Source organism: Monodelphis domestica, chromosome 4 (assembly GCF_027887165.1).
Source record: "Monodelphis domestica isolate mMonDom1 chromosome 4, mMonDom1.pri, whole genome shotgun sequence".
In the NCBI taxonomy this organism is placed as follows: Eukaryota; Metazoa; Chordata; class Mammalia; order Didelphimorphia; family Didelphidae; genus Monodelphis; species Monodelphis domestica.
The window spans coordinates 165,585,015-165,603,003 of NC_077230.1; the positions used below are offsets into that span (position 1 = coordinate 165,585,015).

Here is a 17,989-nt window from a genome sequence, read left to right on the forward strand (position 1 = left end):
AAAACAACAACAATAAAAAACTAACCACCACCAATTTTTGAATAATCCACTAGATTAATTTTGATATTTGAGAACACTAGTTTCCATTTAAAAATGAAATGTTTTATTAAAAACAGCATTAAAAAACAAAACAACCAATTAAACTTTGTTTATTATTTACATGTAAAAGAATTCATTTCAGTGCATAAAGAGAGGCAGCTTAGGTGTAGTAGAGAGAAAGCTGGTTTTGGTGTCAATACTGTGTCTATGACTCCAAGCAAATCACTAATCACTAACTCGCTGTGTTCCAGGAAACTCTCTAGGATTTTAACTTACAAAATAGTTGTTGAAAAGCATTATTTGAGGGAGTTTCTCTCCATTGATTAAGTTCCAAGTCCCATAAAGTTTCATAATTTCCCAGTCACTCAGTATAAATTGCCATAAAGATTCTTTGTCCATTCATTCTCATTTACTTTTTCTCTGAAGTGGTCATAGTTAGTGTGTGCTCCACAGTTAAAGTTATATTTTTCTTAATTTCTCAGTATTTCATAAAAGTTTTTCCTTATTTCCTCAGCTCATTCATTTATTTAAATATAATATTCCATTACATTAAGGTACCGCTTAACCATTCCTACATGTTAAATTTTTATTTTCATCTAGAATTATATTGATTTAGACCAAGTATCAAGTTGAGAAGGACCTTGAATAAGTATGCATGCTTTAGCATTTATCTAAGGAAAATAGTAAACAACACTGGCAATTTATTTAGGGTCCAAGGACTATTTATAAAACATTTTCAGATGATGGCTAGACCTTCACCTATCACTTTCACTATTTAGGTTCCATATTATTTTTCCACAGTGTAAATCTTCTCATAAATTGGGCAATTCATCTATTGGTTTAAAAAAGAATGTCATCTAGGTAGCTTCACAAAATTAAATCTGACATTTTAAATTATATCACTTAGTTCTTATGGTAATCCACTAGGGGGAGCAGCACAACATTCTTGTTTGTATTTTGGGAACCATTAGATGGATGGTGTATTACATGGTTAATAAGAAATGTAAGCATATGGACTTTGGATAAAATTTCTAGCTCAGTAAATATATATGAATCCAAGAAAAATAGATTTGAAAAATTAAGAATGTTTAATAGTAATTTTTAACAGTAATCTTAAAAATATGACATTTTAATAATATGAAGGGTACACACAGGTTTATGTGTAAAAGTAAAAGCATATATTTGAAGAAGATAGAATTGAATTACTAATAGACACCTGCTAGTTAGACCAAGCTAGATCTCTTACTCGGCTACATGAGAAGAACTGAAGGGGAGAACTGATACAGCTGCCTCCTAATATTCTCTTTGCCAGAGAGAAAGCCAAGAAAAGATGGACACATATGTGTATTTGTGAGTATTGTTTGTATACATATATCTGTATATATATATATATGTATATATACAAATGTAACAGGAAGCATATATATGTATGTATGTATAAGGATAGATACAGAACCTATAATTTCACTAATACTGGGAACTCCCAGGTGAGGAAATTCCTTTTCAAAATAGATTAGCTATAAGCATACCTAGAGTAAGGGGCCGCTAGGTAGCTCAGTGGATAGAGAGTCAGACATGGAGGTCCTGGGTTCAAATATAGCCTCAGACACTTTCTAGCTGTATGATTCTAGACAAGTCAATTAACCCCATTTTCTTATTGTTCTTCCGTTTTAGAACTTATACTTAGTATTGTTTCTAAGGGAGAAAGTAAGGGTTAAAAATAGAGTACCTAGAGAATTAAGTGGTTAAATGACTTGACTAGAATCACAAAGCTGGTATGGGTCAAGATTCAAGTTCTTAGCCTGAATATATGTATTCAAAGAATTTATCAGGATCAATTACATGGTGTTACTTTTTTTTTTTTGATGGGGGGGCTAAAAGTCCCCTGGATTCAAAGATTCTCTGCTCTTGGCCTTATTAATGGCTGAAATTCTTTATATTATGCACTCCTTTTGCCATTAGAAAATATTAAATACAGTATTACCTAGAAGGAGGTGACATATTAGACTTTTATCAGCAATTAATGCTACCTTTTCTTTAGTTTTTTAGATTTTATGCATTTAACTTGTAGTAAAGTAAAGAAGTAAAGGGGGAAAAAAGCAAGTATTGGGTTTGGGGAGAAAGAAAGAGAGATCCAGAAAAATCTTTAGCTTCATCCTGAATAAACATTTTGGAACTGTACATGATCTGCAGATAATTGTGCAATTATTGCAGTTACTCTGTATCTTAAGTATTGTTGATATAGTATAAATTGTTTTCCTGGCTTTGCTAACTTCATGTTGCATCAGTTCATATAAGTTTTCCCAGTTTTTTCTAAAACCATTGTCCTCCTCATTTCTTATATATAGCTTAGTAGTAATTCATCATATACATACGAAATAACTGGTATGTCATTTCTCAATTGAAAGGCATCCCCCCAATTTCCAATTCTTTGCCACAATTAAGAGTCAATATAAATATCTTTTTAGACATGGATCCTTTTCATCTTTCTTTTGTCTCTTAGGGATGATAATAGTGATATTGCTAGGTTTAATACATTTTGGGGTCATAGTTCCAAAACTACTTTCCAAAATGGCTAGAATAGTTCACAGATCCACCAACAATGACTTAATGTACCAAAGGTGGAGGATGATGTGAGATGGGGCTAGGAAAGGGTGTGTATGCTTTTGTTTCATGGATCCCTTTGGCAATCTGGGGAATCCTATACATCTCTTCTCAGAATACTCTTTTTCAATGCATCAAATGCATAGGATTGCAAAAAAAATTCAATTATATTGAAAATTATTGTTTTGTTTTCTCCCTAATTGAGTTCCTGGATCCTTTGAAATCTATCCATGGATCCCTCTGGGGGTCTGTACCAGGGTCTAGAGACTAATGTCCCTGAGAACAGGAGTTATATTTTCTTCAAATTCTAAATCTACCCCATACTCTTTCATAGTGATCCACACAGAACATATACTTGAGAAATATTTGCCAAATTAAATTTCCAATGCAATGAGGTTTGGACATAATACATTAATGGAATTATTATGAAATTATCTTGGTAATATTATATAAAGCCAAATGATGCCTTAGTTCTTTATATATTCATCATGTTGAGAGCCTGAGAGTGATTGGGACCAGTAGAGTAAGAGCACAGAAGGGTATCTATTGTCTTTGTTGTCCCCTCTGCTTAACTGAAGAAAAGAGTGCTAGGGCAAGGAGGTACAAGATCCAAAATCAATATCGTCAAATTGGAAAACAGGCTCCTTCTAAGAGTAAGATATGGGAAAACCCGGGCGGAGGGATGAAGAAGGAGGAAACTTTGATCTGAAGATCACTGAGCTGACAATGCCAAAGCAAGTGGATCTTTCAACATAACCACAAAAGCTGGAGGAAATTTTTTGTGCTCAATCAAGAATAGGGGGAAGAAGCTGAAGGTGAGAGAACAGTAGCTTCCAGGGGCTAGAAAAATATCTCCAAATAGAGTATGAGAGGGGCAAAGACCTGAAATCCATACAGGTGATAGTATGTAATTTTTCATTTGGGAACCCAGAGGAATGCTTCCATTTTATCTATTCCAACCATTTTATTAAAACTATTCTTCTAATGGTCTTATAAGCCTTGCTGCTAGAAAGATTGAGGCTGGTGAATTCCTAAATTCTGGTGTTCAGTATAGCTAAGTCAGATCAATAGTCTTCACTTGGTCTGGCACCAATATGGGGAGCCCCTGGAACTGAGGAGGACCCACTGGGCTGCATGAGGATGGGCAACCTGACCTAGATTGGAAAAAGAACCGATCAAAGCTTATAGGTCAATCAGGCCAGCGTGGGGGAGTCAGGAAGACCTATTCTTAAAAAACAAAAAAGAAAGGGAAAATAAAAAGATCACTCAAATTTTCTCAGCTCTTATGCTCCTTTACATCTAAAACTTTAGGCTGTTGATTACTCCTTACTATTGTAGACTATCTATATTCCCTTTGCTTTAAGAGATACCACACCTTCCTGGCCCATCATTTATCAAATCATCATATCTATCCTCTTCACTTAGTATCATTTCTTTTTTTTTCTTTATGAGAGATTCTTTTTTTTTTAAACTTTATTTTATTTTATTTGGTCAATTTCAAACATTATTTTTTGGTTACAAAAATCATTTTCTATTCCTCCCTCCCCTCCCATAGCTGACATGCAATTCCACTGGGTATTGCATGTGTCCTTGATCAGAACCCATTTCCATGCTGTTGCTATTTGCACTAGGATGTTCATTTAGAGTCTATATCCCCAATCATATCCCCTTCGATCCAGGTCATTGAGCAGTTGTTTTTCTTTGGTGTTTTCACTCCCACAGTTTTACTTAGCATCATTTCTAAGGCAGAAGAGCAGTACAGGCTATGCAATAGGGGTTAAGTGGCTTCCCCAGAGTCACAGAGCTATGAAGTTTCTGAGGCCAGATTTGAACCCAGGTCCACAGACTCCAGGTCTGGCTATTTATAAGTTATTCTACCCACCTCTTTCATTCTCTTTCTAAACTCTTAATATATGTCTTCCAAGGATCTGTCTATAGCACTTATTTTCTCTCCATTTCCTTCCTTGGAAATCTCATTTAGTCCTATCATTTCAATCACTACTTCTATGCATATGACTTACATCTTTACTTTTTTTTTTTGTATCCCTAGTGCTTTAGAACAGTGTCTGGCACATAGGAGGTGCTAAATAAATGTTCACTGATTGACTGATTTCTGACCTGGGCTGGTTTGCCTCTCCTTAGATGGTCTGGGGAACTCCTGCTACCCACATTGGAAAGACAATAAAGACACCTGATTGCCTTAGCTCCCTGCAGCTCAAAACTCCAGAATTGGGACTTTGTGGCAGAGTCTAGCTTTTCCCTCTATGCTCCCACCAAACTCCTGAATGGGATGTTGGCCCCACTTAATCTTATCCTAGGTTCCCCTGGGTTTTGCATTGACTTCCCCTGATTTAAAATGTTCCCCCCTTCCTTATAATCTGAGGTTCAGAATACAGCATCTTCAGGTCTCTCCCTGGCAACCCATAATGAAGTGCTAAGGACCTCAGAGTCCTTGATCCTGAGCTGTTAGGATCTGATCATTGTAGCTCTTGTTGGTTGGCACCATTGCTGGCTAATCATTGCCACTCTCCAGGGCTTCTAAGATCTCTACCCTCGAGTTTTCTCAGAAGAGTGTTCCATTTCCAGGTACATAGTTTGTTCAAACTAGTGTTTACTTTGCTAGAGGGGGGCCCTTTCCCCTTTTGTCATGGTCTACTTTTTGTGCAGTTTTGGGGTGGAAGATGTTACTTCCTGGAGTTTCTCATTGATTTTCTAGATTATTTGATCTGTTGTAGATCTCAGGATTTTGTTGGATAGGTAGGTGGGCAAACTATCTCTCATAGATTGGGCAGCTATTTGTCATGAAAAAGATAACAGTGTAGATTGATTTTGAGGTACCACTTCAATTATACCACCTCTACAGTTACTTTGCCTATGCCATAGGCTCAATGTGGTCCTCTCTCATAAATGTATATATACATCAGTTTTCCCTAAGGCTCTTCCCTTTCCCCCTTCCTCCTCCAAACTTGTCCATATTGAAACAGACAGCCTGTTACTGAATTTAAGTGGCAGTCAGTTTTGGCTTATCCAAGAAATCCAGAAAATATATGTATTATTTTCTGAATGAGTCAGTTCCCAATTGATGAAAATGGGCCTATTAGAAATGTATAGATGACAATTTCATTTTATACCATTGATTAAAGATTTGATTGGCAGGTAATATTAATTGGGATTTATTTTCTCATAATATCATTCTCTAGACATAACAAATACCAATCTGGAAAAATCATTACCCAAAAGAATACATTTTAATTTTTTTAATTAAAAAACTTTTTAAGGCACAGTTACTGTACATATTTGCACACCTCCCATAAATACATTTGTCTTAGTTCTTTTAGTGATATAGACTCAGATGCTACATTGTGCAATAGGGCAAATAAACCAGTATGATGGACTTAAGGCATTTGTTTAGTTCAATAAAACAAGCTTTTTTCCAAGTATATTAAGACTGATTTGGAAAACTATCCACAATTTTAACATAATTTAATAGCCTTGGGAGCAAGCTATAAAATAAAACTATGCATATTGGTATACAAAAATTCTCAGAAGTGCAAATATTTATAAGTAGAATACTGAATAAAACATTTATACAAAATTAGCATTGCCAGAGGGCGCCATCATTAGAACTAGGCACCAAATTATAAAACATTATAGCATTAGCCATGTAAAATTAATATTCCTTGACAAATCATAATATTAAATATTATATTAGGAATTGTAATTTAAATTTCAACTTAAAAATCTCTATGTTTACAAGTATGGGATACATCCATTATCTCTTTATAGTCCTAATTTCCCCTTTAAGGTTATCTTGTATTGACTTGTTTAGATGCTGCTTCTTCCCCTAATTAGAATAGGAACTCCTTAACGGCGGACACCGCTTTTGTCTTTTTTTGTATAGCCAGTGCTTAACACAGCCCCTGGCACTTTATAAATATTTAACAATTGTTTGCTCATATATGTCCTTGATTCTTGTCTGAAGAAGAAAAAAAAAGCACAGGAAAGCAGTCTTAGTTGAAATTGTCTTAGCCAAAAATTAGTCCAGTGAGGTATATCATGTCTCATTTTCCAGTTGCTGCTGTAGTTGGTTCCCTTTGATGGGAAACAATGACCTTCAGTACATATGTAATTGTATAAAAACACTGTCACGATAATGGGGTAAACACTAAATGCCCATACAGCTTGAAAATAGCATCCCCCAACTCCCATACCTTAGAAAAAGAAGAAGCAGTCTTTTAAAGGTTAGAAGCCATAACATTCTAAGCAAAATAATGAATAGGAAAGGGATTTTTTAAAGAGGAAAGAAATCTTAGTTATCATCAAAATGAGTAGTACTAGAAACATTGTGCCAAATGTTGGCATTTTACAAAGCACTGAATGAGTCAGTCAACATTTTCTCATTGTTTCACATTAGGAAAAGATCTCCCATTGCTTCTCCTTTTCCTCCTTCTCTTTAACTCCTATCTCTAGTCCTTGGTCAAAGACTATATCAATAGTGGGGAAAACCACACTCACCTCCAGTCATACTTACATTTGGTTGCTTGCTGATTATACACTTTTTCTTTTATAACCAGTGTATACTGATTTTAAACTGTACAAATATGGAAGCTACATTGTTCAGGAGGCAGAATGCAACTTCTGCTTTCAGTTTTTCTATCAATTAGAGATGCATGACTAGAACAATAGCATTCATTCATTTTCTTGTGTATTCTGTATCCTACGAGGTGACATGGTCAGTTCAATGTCCATTCACTAACTGTCCTATTTGCAATTTGGTTTTTTAACCTAGTCTCTCCACTCTAATAATTGAAATAATAAAAACTGGCATGGGCCTATAAGTATGAATATCTGAAAAAAACACCAAAATTTTAGGGACCTAAAATGTTCCTAAAGGCTTTAAATATGGTCCAGTTGAAGATAGACACCATGCTCCTTGCAATATATTTGAAAATGTAATGTTCTTTAACAAAAGGCAAGTCAATAGGCTTAAGAAAATCAGTCATGGAATGATGGAAGCACAATCTCATCTTCATTCACCCCATGGTCATAGCGCACCAAAGAGAAGCCAGCCCAGTGGAAACGTTTCTTTTGGTAGAGGTACCAAATCAGTCCACAAACTAAAGCTAAGGAAAACAGAACAGCAATTGCGATAGCCACTCCTCTGTAGTTTGTTCCTGTAGTAGAGAAGATATTGGATGTTGGAAAAAATGAGAGGAAAAAGATAATCAATATTTTTGGTTTTGTAAAAGCATGTAAAAAAGCACATTAATTCGGCCCAGTATACATAAAATGCTAATGCTAAGTTCAATAATGCTTGTTTCCATCAGATTCTTCCTAGCTGTCTGACTGTGTACAAATCACTTCTTCATCTGACTTAGTTTCCTCATCTGTAGAATGGGGATAATAATAAAACCTACCCCCATGGTGGCAAAGATCAAATGAAATTATGTTTGTAAAGCATTTTGCACATCTTAGAATGCTATATAAATGTGATCTATTCTTATTCTTAATTAATTTCAGCCATTTTTGTACTTTAATTAATTTGAGAAAAAATTTACTACATAAAATGCATTTAATTAATATTCTCTTGAATTATGAAAATTTATTCCAAAAAGATCAAGAAACATTTACAATTCTCATTCTCAGAGTAGTCTTTTTAGAGCATCATACTCCAGTATTTATATTTTTTGATCCTAGACAAGTTGCTAAAAACTCTTCTTGCATTGGATTGAGCTATAATTATAGAAAATTTTCCATTGCCCTGTTAAACTGTTATTTGAGAATTGCTTAATACTATTTAATTTTTAAATGATCAAGTCACTAGGGTGATTTAAGCTGTAAATGTTTAGCTTTCCACAATTCACACTATATAGTGATTAATAAATCAGCATCAGTGTTTCATCTTTAATATTCTGCTCACTGAAACGGGAATGTATTATGTTTTCCTCCCACCTCCAACACCCACATGGAAAGAAATGCTGAATTGTGAAAAATTCAGAAGCTTTTCCCACAGAAATAGAATCATTAATGTGGTATTTTATACTCTGGTACCAGTGAATGATGAAACATCTGTGTAATTATGTTTCCCCCTGAAGATTTTCAGTAGCTAGTAACAATTAAAAACAATCCAACCATAGATTCAAAGTTACCATGAAATTTAATGGGTCTGAGGAAAGAAGGGAAGAAAGTACACATGAAATGATGGAAGTTCAAGTTTCTACGCATTCACATGACTCTAAATTTAGAGCTGGAAGAGACCATCATCTCCTCTAATCTAATTTTACAGATGAGGAAACTGAGGTATAGAGAGGTTAAGTGATTTGTCTCAGGATCACTGGGGTAGTAAATTTGTTTTGTTTTGTTTTATACCAAATTTGGCCTCTTCTATTATACTATGCTGCCTTAATTAAATTACATTTTTAAAAGTTTTTTTTTCCCAAATGAATTAGCTTCAACTTTTCCCCAACAGAAGTTAGTTAATTTATGGAGGTTAATATGGTTTATGGTTGTTCAGCCATTTCAGTCACGCCTGACTCTTTGTGACTCCACTGGGGTTTTCTTGGCAGAGATACTAGAGTGATTCACCATTTACTTTTCCAGCTCATTTTATAGTTGAGGAAACTGAGGTAAACAAGGTGAAGTGACTTGCCTAGGGTCACACAGTTAGTAAGTATCTGAGGCCAAATTTGATTTCAGGTCTTCTTGACTCCAAGCTCAACATTCTATTCCTACTGTGCCACTTGGTGGTGGTTAGTTTTGAAATGAGTTCTCAGCTAGGTCTTGCATTTCTCCAAGTTTCCTCATAATATCTATACAAAACAGTGCTCCATAATTTGGTGGTGTGCCATTTCAAGGACTGAGAAGCCTTTGCCCATGCTTAATATGTGTATTATTTTCTGGCTAGACGCTACTCTAAAGAAGTATTTTAATTCAGATTAAACCTTTACACATTCTGCTTAAGACCAAGTCAAAACTTACCCATAGGGACTTTGCAGACAACTCTTCTGAGGCCTTGATCACATTTGACTTTGGTCCATGTTTCACTTGAAGCCAGCAAGATGCTACACTTGCCACTAACAGTCATACTTTCATTTCCCCATTTGACGTATTCTGCTGCTGAACCATCCAACCAGCTCCAAGTCTGATCTGTAGGAAGGGCATATTATAGTAAGGTTTGGTTAGCACGTCTAGAATTTCAAGTAAAGCTAGGAGAAGATTCTGAAGCATGAAGAGAGTTCCATTTCTTACAATGTGTAGTTTGGTTAAAGGCACCTTCACTCCAAATCTCCTTTTAACATTTAGAAATAGCCCCAATCCGTTCTCTTTGTCCTGGCCAAGTGAACTTAACATCATAAGCCTCCTACTGAAACTCCACCAGTGAAATAGTGCTTGCCATTAATTCTTTAGGTCTTATGGCGTGGTGCAAATATTGATCATTTCACTTGTAGCAATCATTGTTGTTGCTGTGCAATTGTGTCTGACTTTTCATTTGGGGTTTTCTTGGCAAAGATCCTAGAGTGGTTTGCCATTTCCTTCTCCAGTCCATTTTTTACAGAGGAGGAAACTAAGGCAAACAGGGTTAAGAGACTTGCTCAGGTTCACACAACTAGTTAGTATATGTAGTCAGAATTGGAAGATTTCTCTTCCTGAGTCCAGGCCAGGCACACAATCCCCTCTATTACCCAGCTTGCCTGTAACAATCACTGTCAAGAATTAATCTTTTTTTTTTTTAAACCCTTACCTTCCATCTTGGAGTCAATACTGTATATTGGCTCCAAGGCAGAAGAGTGGTAAGGGCTAGGCAATGGGGGTCAAGTGACTTGCCCAGGGTCACACAGCTGGGAAATGTCTGAGGCCAGATTTGAACCTAGGACCTCCCATCTCTAGGTCTGGCTCTCAATCCACTGAGCTACCTAGCTGCCCCACAAGAATTAATCTTTTGAGCATGATGTGGTATACTGAGGGGTGAGAACACAAATGTGAAAAATATTCAGGATACAGAGTGTCAGGCAGCCCAATCCCAGTGAGGTGGGTCCTAGAAATTTAAAATGAAACTGCTTTCCTTTTGTCAGAACATGGTCTTTTTTTAATCCTTACCTTCTGTCTTAGAACAATACTGTATATTGGTTCCATGATGGAAGAGTGGTAAGGGCTAGGCAATAGGGGTTAAATGACTTGCCCAGGGTCACACAACTAGCAAATATCTGAGACCAGATTTGAATTTAGGACCTCCCATCTCTAGATCTGGCTCTTAATCTGCTGGGCCTCCTAACTGTCCCAAAGAGCATTCTGTCAACAAAAGTAGAAACAATGTTCTTGATCCAAGACTCTTAGAAACAAGTGCCCATTATGACCCAAATTGGATTATTATATTTTGGTATTTTATATAACTTCATATAAAATACTTTATATGAAAAGATAGGTAACACTTATTCATTAAGAAATGTATAAGTTTCCAAACCAGGCCAGGAGACTTATTAATAGAATCAAATCACAGCTTCTCAGAGGGGACTTCAAACACCATTCCAAGGTGCACCTGACAAGAATCCCTTCCACATTACAGAAGAAGAGTGGTCCTCTAGCCTAGACGGGGAATCTACCCTCTCCATAGCATCTCATCCCAACTTTGGGATTGTTGGGAAGTTTTTCCTTTATCAAGAGGAAATCCTCCTCCCTCCTTCCCTCTCAGCATCCACCTGGAGCTCCCAATTCCTTTTGCTCTCTAAGCCCATGCAGACAAAGTATAATTCCTCTTTCATGGGTCAGTTCTTCAAATACTCCCAAGACTGTGACCATATCATACTCTCTAACTTGTTCCTTCTCTCTTCATCACCTCTACCCTAGAGACCTCATCAGGTCCCACAGATCTACTTCTCTATGAAGATAACGGCTGGCTCTATATATAGATCCAGTTTCTGCAGCACTCCTTAGCAGCTTCATGGCATAGTTGATAGAATGCTGGACTTGGAGCCAGGAAGAACTGAATTTAAATGCTGCCTTGGATACTTCTTTAGCTGTGTGATACTAGGAAAGCCACTTACCCAGTCTCTGCCTTGGGTTCCTTATCTTTAAAATGGGGATAATAATAGCACTTAGGGCAACTAAGTGGCACAGTGGATAGAGGGCTGGTCCTGGAATCAGGAGATCCAGACTCAGCTATACATGACCTTTAACAAACCACAACAATGTTTGTCTCAATTTCTTCATCAGTAAAATTGGCTGGAGAAGAAAATGGTAAACCACTCTTCTTTTTTCTTTGCAATAAAACCCCAAATGGGGTCATGAAGAGTAGGAAATGACTGAAACAAATGTAGAATGACAAAAGTCATAGAGTTGTCATGAAGATCAACTGAGATAATACATATAAAAGGCTTTGAGAACTTTAAAGCACTAGCTATCATCATCATCATCATCATCATCATTACTATTAATCATTGACCATTTCAAACTGGATGATCCATAGACATCTTAAACTTCCCATATCTAAAACAAAACTCATTCCCATTTCCCCCAATTCATCTCTCTGCTTTCTATGTTTTGCATATTTCTGAATACATTGTCACTTCCATTATGATACAAATTTCTTAGGGTAGGAGACTTTCATCTTGTATCCCTAGTGCCTTTCACATAGTAGGTGCTTAATAAATGCTCATTGATTGAATTACACCTGGGCTACACATCCATGGTTCCTTTATCCAAGGCTAAAAGAACAGGAGCCTGAGGATTTTAACAACAATGAAGATATTTTATTTGTAAAGCCCACCATTTTCTATTCTCCTGAATAAGGCTGGAATTGAGACATATTTCCATGAGCCCACTTAAAGATCTGTCTGCTCAATAAACACATACAAATGTAACTCTTACCATCAGAGGGTTGAGATAATCCAAGCCAGACTTTCATGGTGACATAATTATTTTCTCTGATCATTCTGCTCACAAATATGTTCTCATCCTCTTTTTTTATGGTAACAATGGTTGCTGCACTATCTGCAGTAGTAAAATTAGTACATTAAAGGCATATCTACTTTAGGTATTTTCATACATACAAATGATGAATCTGTAGTAACGTTAAAGAAAGCTATCATGGAAAAATGTTGATACAGAAATATGTAATACAAATTCTATAAAAATCCATCTTCTGCTAAAAATCCTAAATATCTATATTGAAACTAATTTTTAAAAAGGCTGTGTATAACTAGTAGCTACTAGAACTATGCAATAAATTCCTCTATTTTTCTAAAAAGATAGTTGGTATGAAAGAAGAGTCCCTAAAATTCCAGAATGCTAATAAAAGAAGACTCTAAGGATAAGATGAAGGTTTTTAACTTTTTAGAAATATTGCTGTTTTGACACTCTGATCCAGAAGATTCAATCTTCTGGACTTTCTCTGTCAAAATAATTAGAGATAATGATTAGGGAAATAAGATGGTAGAAAAATAGACAGTCATTATTAACTTGACTAAAACATCATATCAATTTTTAATTTATTTCTTTTAGGATAGCAATTAAATGATAGAATTTAAACAAATACATTTTATTATGGAAATGGGCTTTCACCTGCCCATTGCAGTTCCCTAAAATAGCACCTGGAGCTCTAATCCATGTAGCAATCACTTAGTCATTATAGGCAGCTAGATGGGGCAGTGGATAGAAGGCATGAAGTCAGGAAGACTCCTCTTCCTGAGTTCAAACCCAGTCTCAGACACTTTCTAGCTGTATATCCCTGGGTAAATTACTTTATCCTTTTCATCTCAGTTTTGGCAAACCACTATAATATTTTTCCAAGAAAACCCCCAAATGGGGCCATCAAGAGTTGGACAGGCCTGAAAGATGATTCAACAGCAAGAGCAGCCAAATAATATTTGTCTGGTAAGTAGAATGCTAGACCAGGTAAGTTATCATGTGTTTTTGTCATCAATTTGTAGAAAACATGCTGCCATACTTCCCAAGAATTAGGAATCTTGGAAGAGGAATATTTCAATGGAAATTATAGACCTTTAAAAGGATTGTATGATTCTATGACAATTTCTCATCAGTTTCCAAGCTGAGGATCTTTAGAATGAGAGGTCAGAATTATTTGGTAAGTTATTTGGTAAGAGGTAAGTTATTTGAGGGCAGTGGCTATGCCACTTCTTTCTTGGTATCCTCTGCTCTTAGTCTAGAGTCTTGTATATTGTAGGTATTTCACAAATGCTGTGAATTGATTGGGCCAGGTTTGTGGTTAGGGAGCTGCCCTCTATAGGAGGCCACATCCAATAACAAGGACTTGGAATAAGGTGATTGTCCAGTTTATGTAAACACCTAAGAGTATGTCATCAGGCCAACTTCTGGTAACATAGTGAACAGAGAAGGAAGTCACAATATGTAAGTTTTAAATATATTTCATGCTAAGAAATTATACTCCTATGTTGTCTCAAATTATAAATAATAATAATCCCGAGTATTTATATAGTGGTTTGTGAATACTTTATCTCATTTTATCATCACAATAATTCTGGTAGGTAATTGCTATTACTATTTTTGTTTTATAGTTGAGTAAACTGAGGAAAAAGTTCAGTGATTTAGCTAGGAAGTGTGTGAGGGTAGAAAGAACTCAGGTCTCTCTGACTCCAGACCCAGAACTCTATTCACTGTCTCACTTAGCTGTCTATGATGACAAGGCTAATGCTACATGGATAGCTCTATAGATCCATAGATATTGCTCCAGAGAAAATTGACATTTAAACCTCCTTTAGTGTTAGGAGTTTTCTTAATTTATCTTATGTTTTACACTTGGAATAACATATAATAATACAACTCTGTTTCTCAACACATACCATAAGTTAGGACAGCTTTTTAGATAAATAAAAACTGGAAGATTCCCCACAGGCAGGAGGAGAATAAACATAATTAAATGAGGTTTTCCATTTGTGTGCTTAAATTGTTAATGCAAGAAGGCTGACCAGATGGACATAATGCTAGATACCCAACATAGAGGACATTCTCCCAATCTGAGTAAATGATCTCCATGAATCACTGTGCATCCAAGGAGACCCAACTAAATGAGCCATATAACTCATTACCACCCTGACTAAAAACAATTTTTTCCCAAGTTTCTATTTTCATTAAAATTGGATTGTTACCTAGGATGGTAAGAATCCCTCTGAATTGTTCTGTTTTTATTCGCTTATCCTCAACCGGAGGTAGTCTAAATAATAAGGAAGTTTATCATACCAAGTTTTGGACACAGCTGTTTGGCCTCAGAGAAATTGTGCAATGACTTGTTAAATGTATAACAGGAATCTCCAAATGGAATCCACTGGATCCCTTTGGTTTCTGGACATCGTGAGGAATATTTTTGAAGGGGCTGCTTTTTAGCTGCAAAAAAAGATTGATAAGATAATTACTTATAAGAATATAGGAGAAACTGCTTCTTTTAAATCAAATTAAACATCTCTGTTGGAAGCATAGGGCAGCCCTATCATCAGGTGGAACCTTATTCAATAGATCTAATTCCAGTTCCAGTTAGTAATAAAACATCTTTCTGGGATATATTTTTTTAAACTATTGAAACAAAAAGACAACCATCAAAGGATCATAGATTTAGAGGCAGAAGACATCTTAGAAGACATCTACCCTAGCATCTTCATTTTATTGCTGAGTGCCAAGAAAGTTAAATGATTTTCCCAAGGTCATAGAGTCAAAGGCAGGATTTGAAACTAGGTCCTTTGAATCCAAAGCAGATGTGCTTTTCATTATACCATGATGCCTTCCTCCCCCTCCAATAAATAAGTACATTTTAAAGAAGCTTGTCATTTATATAGAATTGTAAAGTTTACAAAGCATTTCCCTCACAACAACTCTGTGAAGGAAAAACAACTATTAATAAGTATCATTCTCATTTTACAGATAAGGAAATTGAGGCTCAGAGGCATTAGGATCAAAGATTTAGAGATGGAAGAGAACTCAGACCTTCTGAGTGATTACTCTGAAGTGCTGAATAGAGGGTTTGCAAGCTTTTCTAAGATGGAATGCTCTGCTTTGGGAGGTAGTGAATTCCTCATCCCAAGAGTTCTTTAGATGGCTACTTGTTGGGAATGTTGTAAAGAGTATTCTTATTTAGGTATGGATTGAAATAAAGGGATTTTGTCTTTACTTCAAACTCTGGATTCCAATACTCTCACTGTTACACTACACAGGTCTTATCTCACACTTGTAGGTGTTCTTTAAGCAGTGAAATTTGAAGTGGTTTTTATGTTGAAGAAAAAAAAAACAACAAGGATAGGGAACAACTCAAAGTGCTGAAATTTTCTCCTTCCTTGGATTTTGTGACACTGTGTTGTCTTACTTTATTAACCCTGATCTTCATCAGTTCCTTTCATCAGCATGTAACTTGAAATCTCTCAAGTTCAGTTTTTAGTCCTCTGGTTTTTCCCGTCTGAGATGAGTTTCATCAAGGATCTTATCTACCGCCCATGTGCCTTCCAGGATCACCTTTGTTTTGAGGATTCTTTTCATCCCCAGTCCTGAAATTTTTATATCTCTCATTACTAAAGGATATCTTCTTTGGCCCTCCGAACTTGGTACTAACTAAAAATATTTCCATAAATCATGCCATTCCACCCTAACTTCCATTTATTTTAAATGGTACCATTATTTACTGTTTCATGGGCATATCACTGAAATTATTATTATTATTATTATTAAAATTAAACCCTTACCTTCTTGTCTTGGAATCAATACTGGGGATTGATTCCAAGGCAGAAGAGTAGTAAGGGCTAGGCAATGGGGGTTAAGTGCTTTGCCCAGGGTCACACAGTTGGGAAGTGTCTGAGGCCAGATTTGAACCCAGGACCTCTCGTCTCTAAGCCTGGCTCTCAATCCCCTGAGCTACCCAGCTGCCCCCTAACACTGAAATTATTTACTTGCCTCTTTCTTTTCTTTCTATAATAATCTATGATCCGGAAAGGGAAGTTTAGGTGTTATTTTAGGACAAAAGATGTTTAATAGATTATGTTTAAAGGGAAAACCTTACAAGAGTATTGGGGAAGCCAGGTGGCACAGTGGATATAGTGCCAAGCCTGGAATCAGACTTATCTTCTAAGTTCAAAATTTGGCCTTAGAGACTTGTTAGATGTGTAATCCTGGACAAGTCACTTAACACTGTTTGCCTCAGTTCCTCATCCTCATTGTGAGCTGGAGAAAGAAATGGTAAAACCATTGTAGTGTTTTGTTTTTTTGCCAAAAAAAAACCAAACAAACAAACCCAAATGAGGTCATGATGGGTCAGACATACCTGAAACAACTACACAGCAACACAGTAAAGTGTTAGGCATGGAGTCAAGAAAATCTGAATTCAAATTTGGCCTCAGACACTTACTCGTGTCTAGTGCATGATGTTGGCAAGTCACTTAACAACTGTTTCTTTTGGTTTTCCCCTCTATAAAACAGGGATAATAATAACACCACCTCCCAGGATTGCTGTGAGGATCAATGGGATAATAATTGTAATGTGCTTTGATTAATGACCGGCATATAAGAAAGCACTATATAAATATTCATTATTATCTCTCTGAGCATTTATAGGTTTGGATCTTTACTATAAACTTTCAAATAAGAGGCAGCTCATCATTCCAGGCTAAATTAAATGGAAAGTAAGGCAAATCCAGATATTTGTTTATATCCTGATGGCTAATAATCAGCAAATGACAATTTGAAAAGTTAAAGAACTTCAAATTGTAAATTTTTCATATTGGATTAAAGGATTTAGAATTTGAAGGGATCTTAAGGATGATCTAATCCAATTTCCTCATTTTAAAGATAAGGAAACCAACATTATAGACACTGTAAGTACAATGGATTGGGATGTGAATTTGGGTCCTCTGACCCCAAATACAGTTCTTTTCATGAGATTGTGCCATCTCTTGAAGGCAGGGATCATCTTTTATTTGTATTTGACTCCATAGTGCCTGATACATAGTAAGTGCCTAATTAATTACTGACTTTAATATTTTAAATTTTGGGTTAAGAACATAGAGTAATTGACATCTTGGATACTATATCCTATCACAGCTTTCAGAAAATCTTAGGAAAAAGACTTTTAGGGCAAATTTTCTTTAACTTTTTGATTGTGTCCTAGACCCCTTCTCAGAATAAGATAACAGAGGAAATCAATTATATTGAAATGAAGATGTATTTTTTTTTCCTCATTCAAGTTCATGGATCTCTGGACTCCAGATTAAGAACGTTTGCTTTTGAACCAGTCCTCTAAAATTATATATCACACTTAGTCCTGTATACAAAGCTAAGAATTTCACATATATTTTCATTTCTACTATAGTGTCTACAAATAACATAAATACATTCA

The 17,989-nt window shown here is 35.9% G+C and overlaps 1 protein-coding gene across 1 annotated transcript in view; it reads right to left on the bottom strand.

Annotated features, from left to right (window-relative positions):
* Positions 1 to 1,550: 1,550 nt before the first annotated feature.
* LY75 (lymphocyte antigen 75) overlaps positions 1,551 to 17,989 on the bottom strand; it is a 128,660-nt gene continuing 112,221 nt past the window's right edge. The window contains exons 32-35 of the mRNA XM_007494242.3: positions 14,857 to 15,000; positions 12,508 to 12,630; positions 9,622 to 9,789; positions 1,551 to 7,817 (exon numbers count right to left, since the gene is read on the bottom strand). Of these exons, the coding sequence (XP_007494304.2) occupies positions 7,639 to 7,817; positions 9,622 to 9,789; positions 12,508 to 12,630; positions 14,857 to 15,000 (614 nt within the window). The 3' untranslated portion in view covers positions 1,551 to 7,638. The remainder of the gene's footprint in view (positions 7,818 to 9,621; positions 9,790 to 12,507; positions 12,631 to 14,856; positions 15,001 to 17,989) is intronic.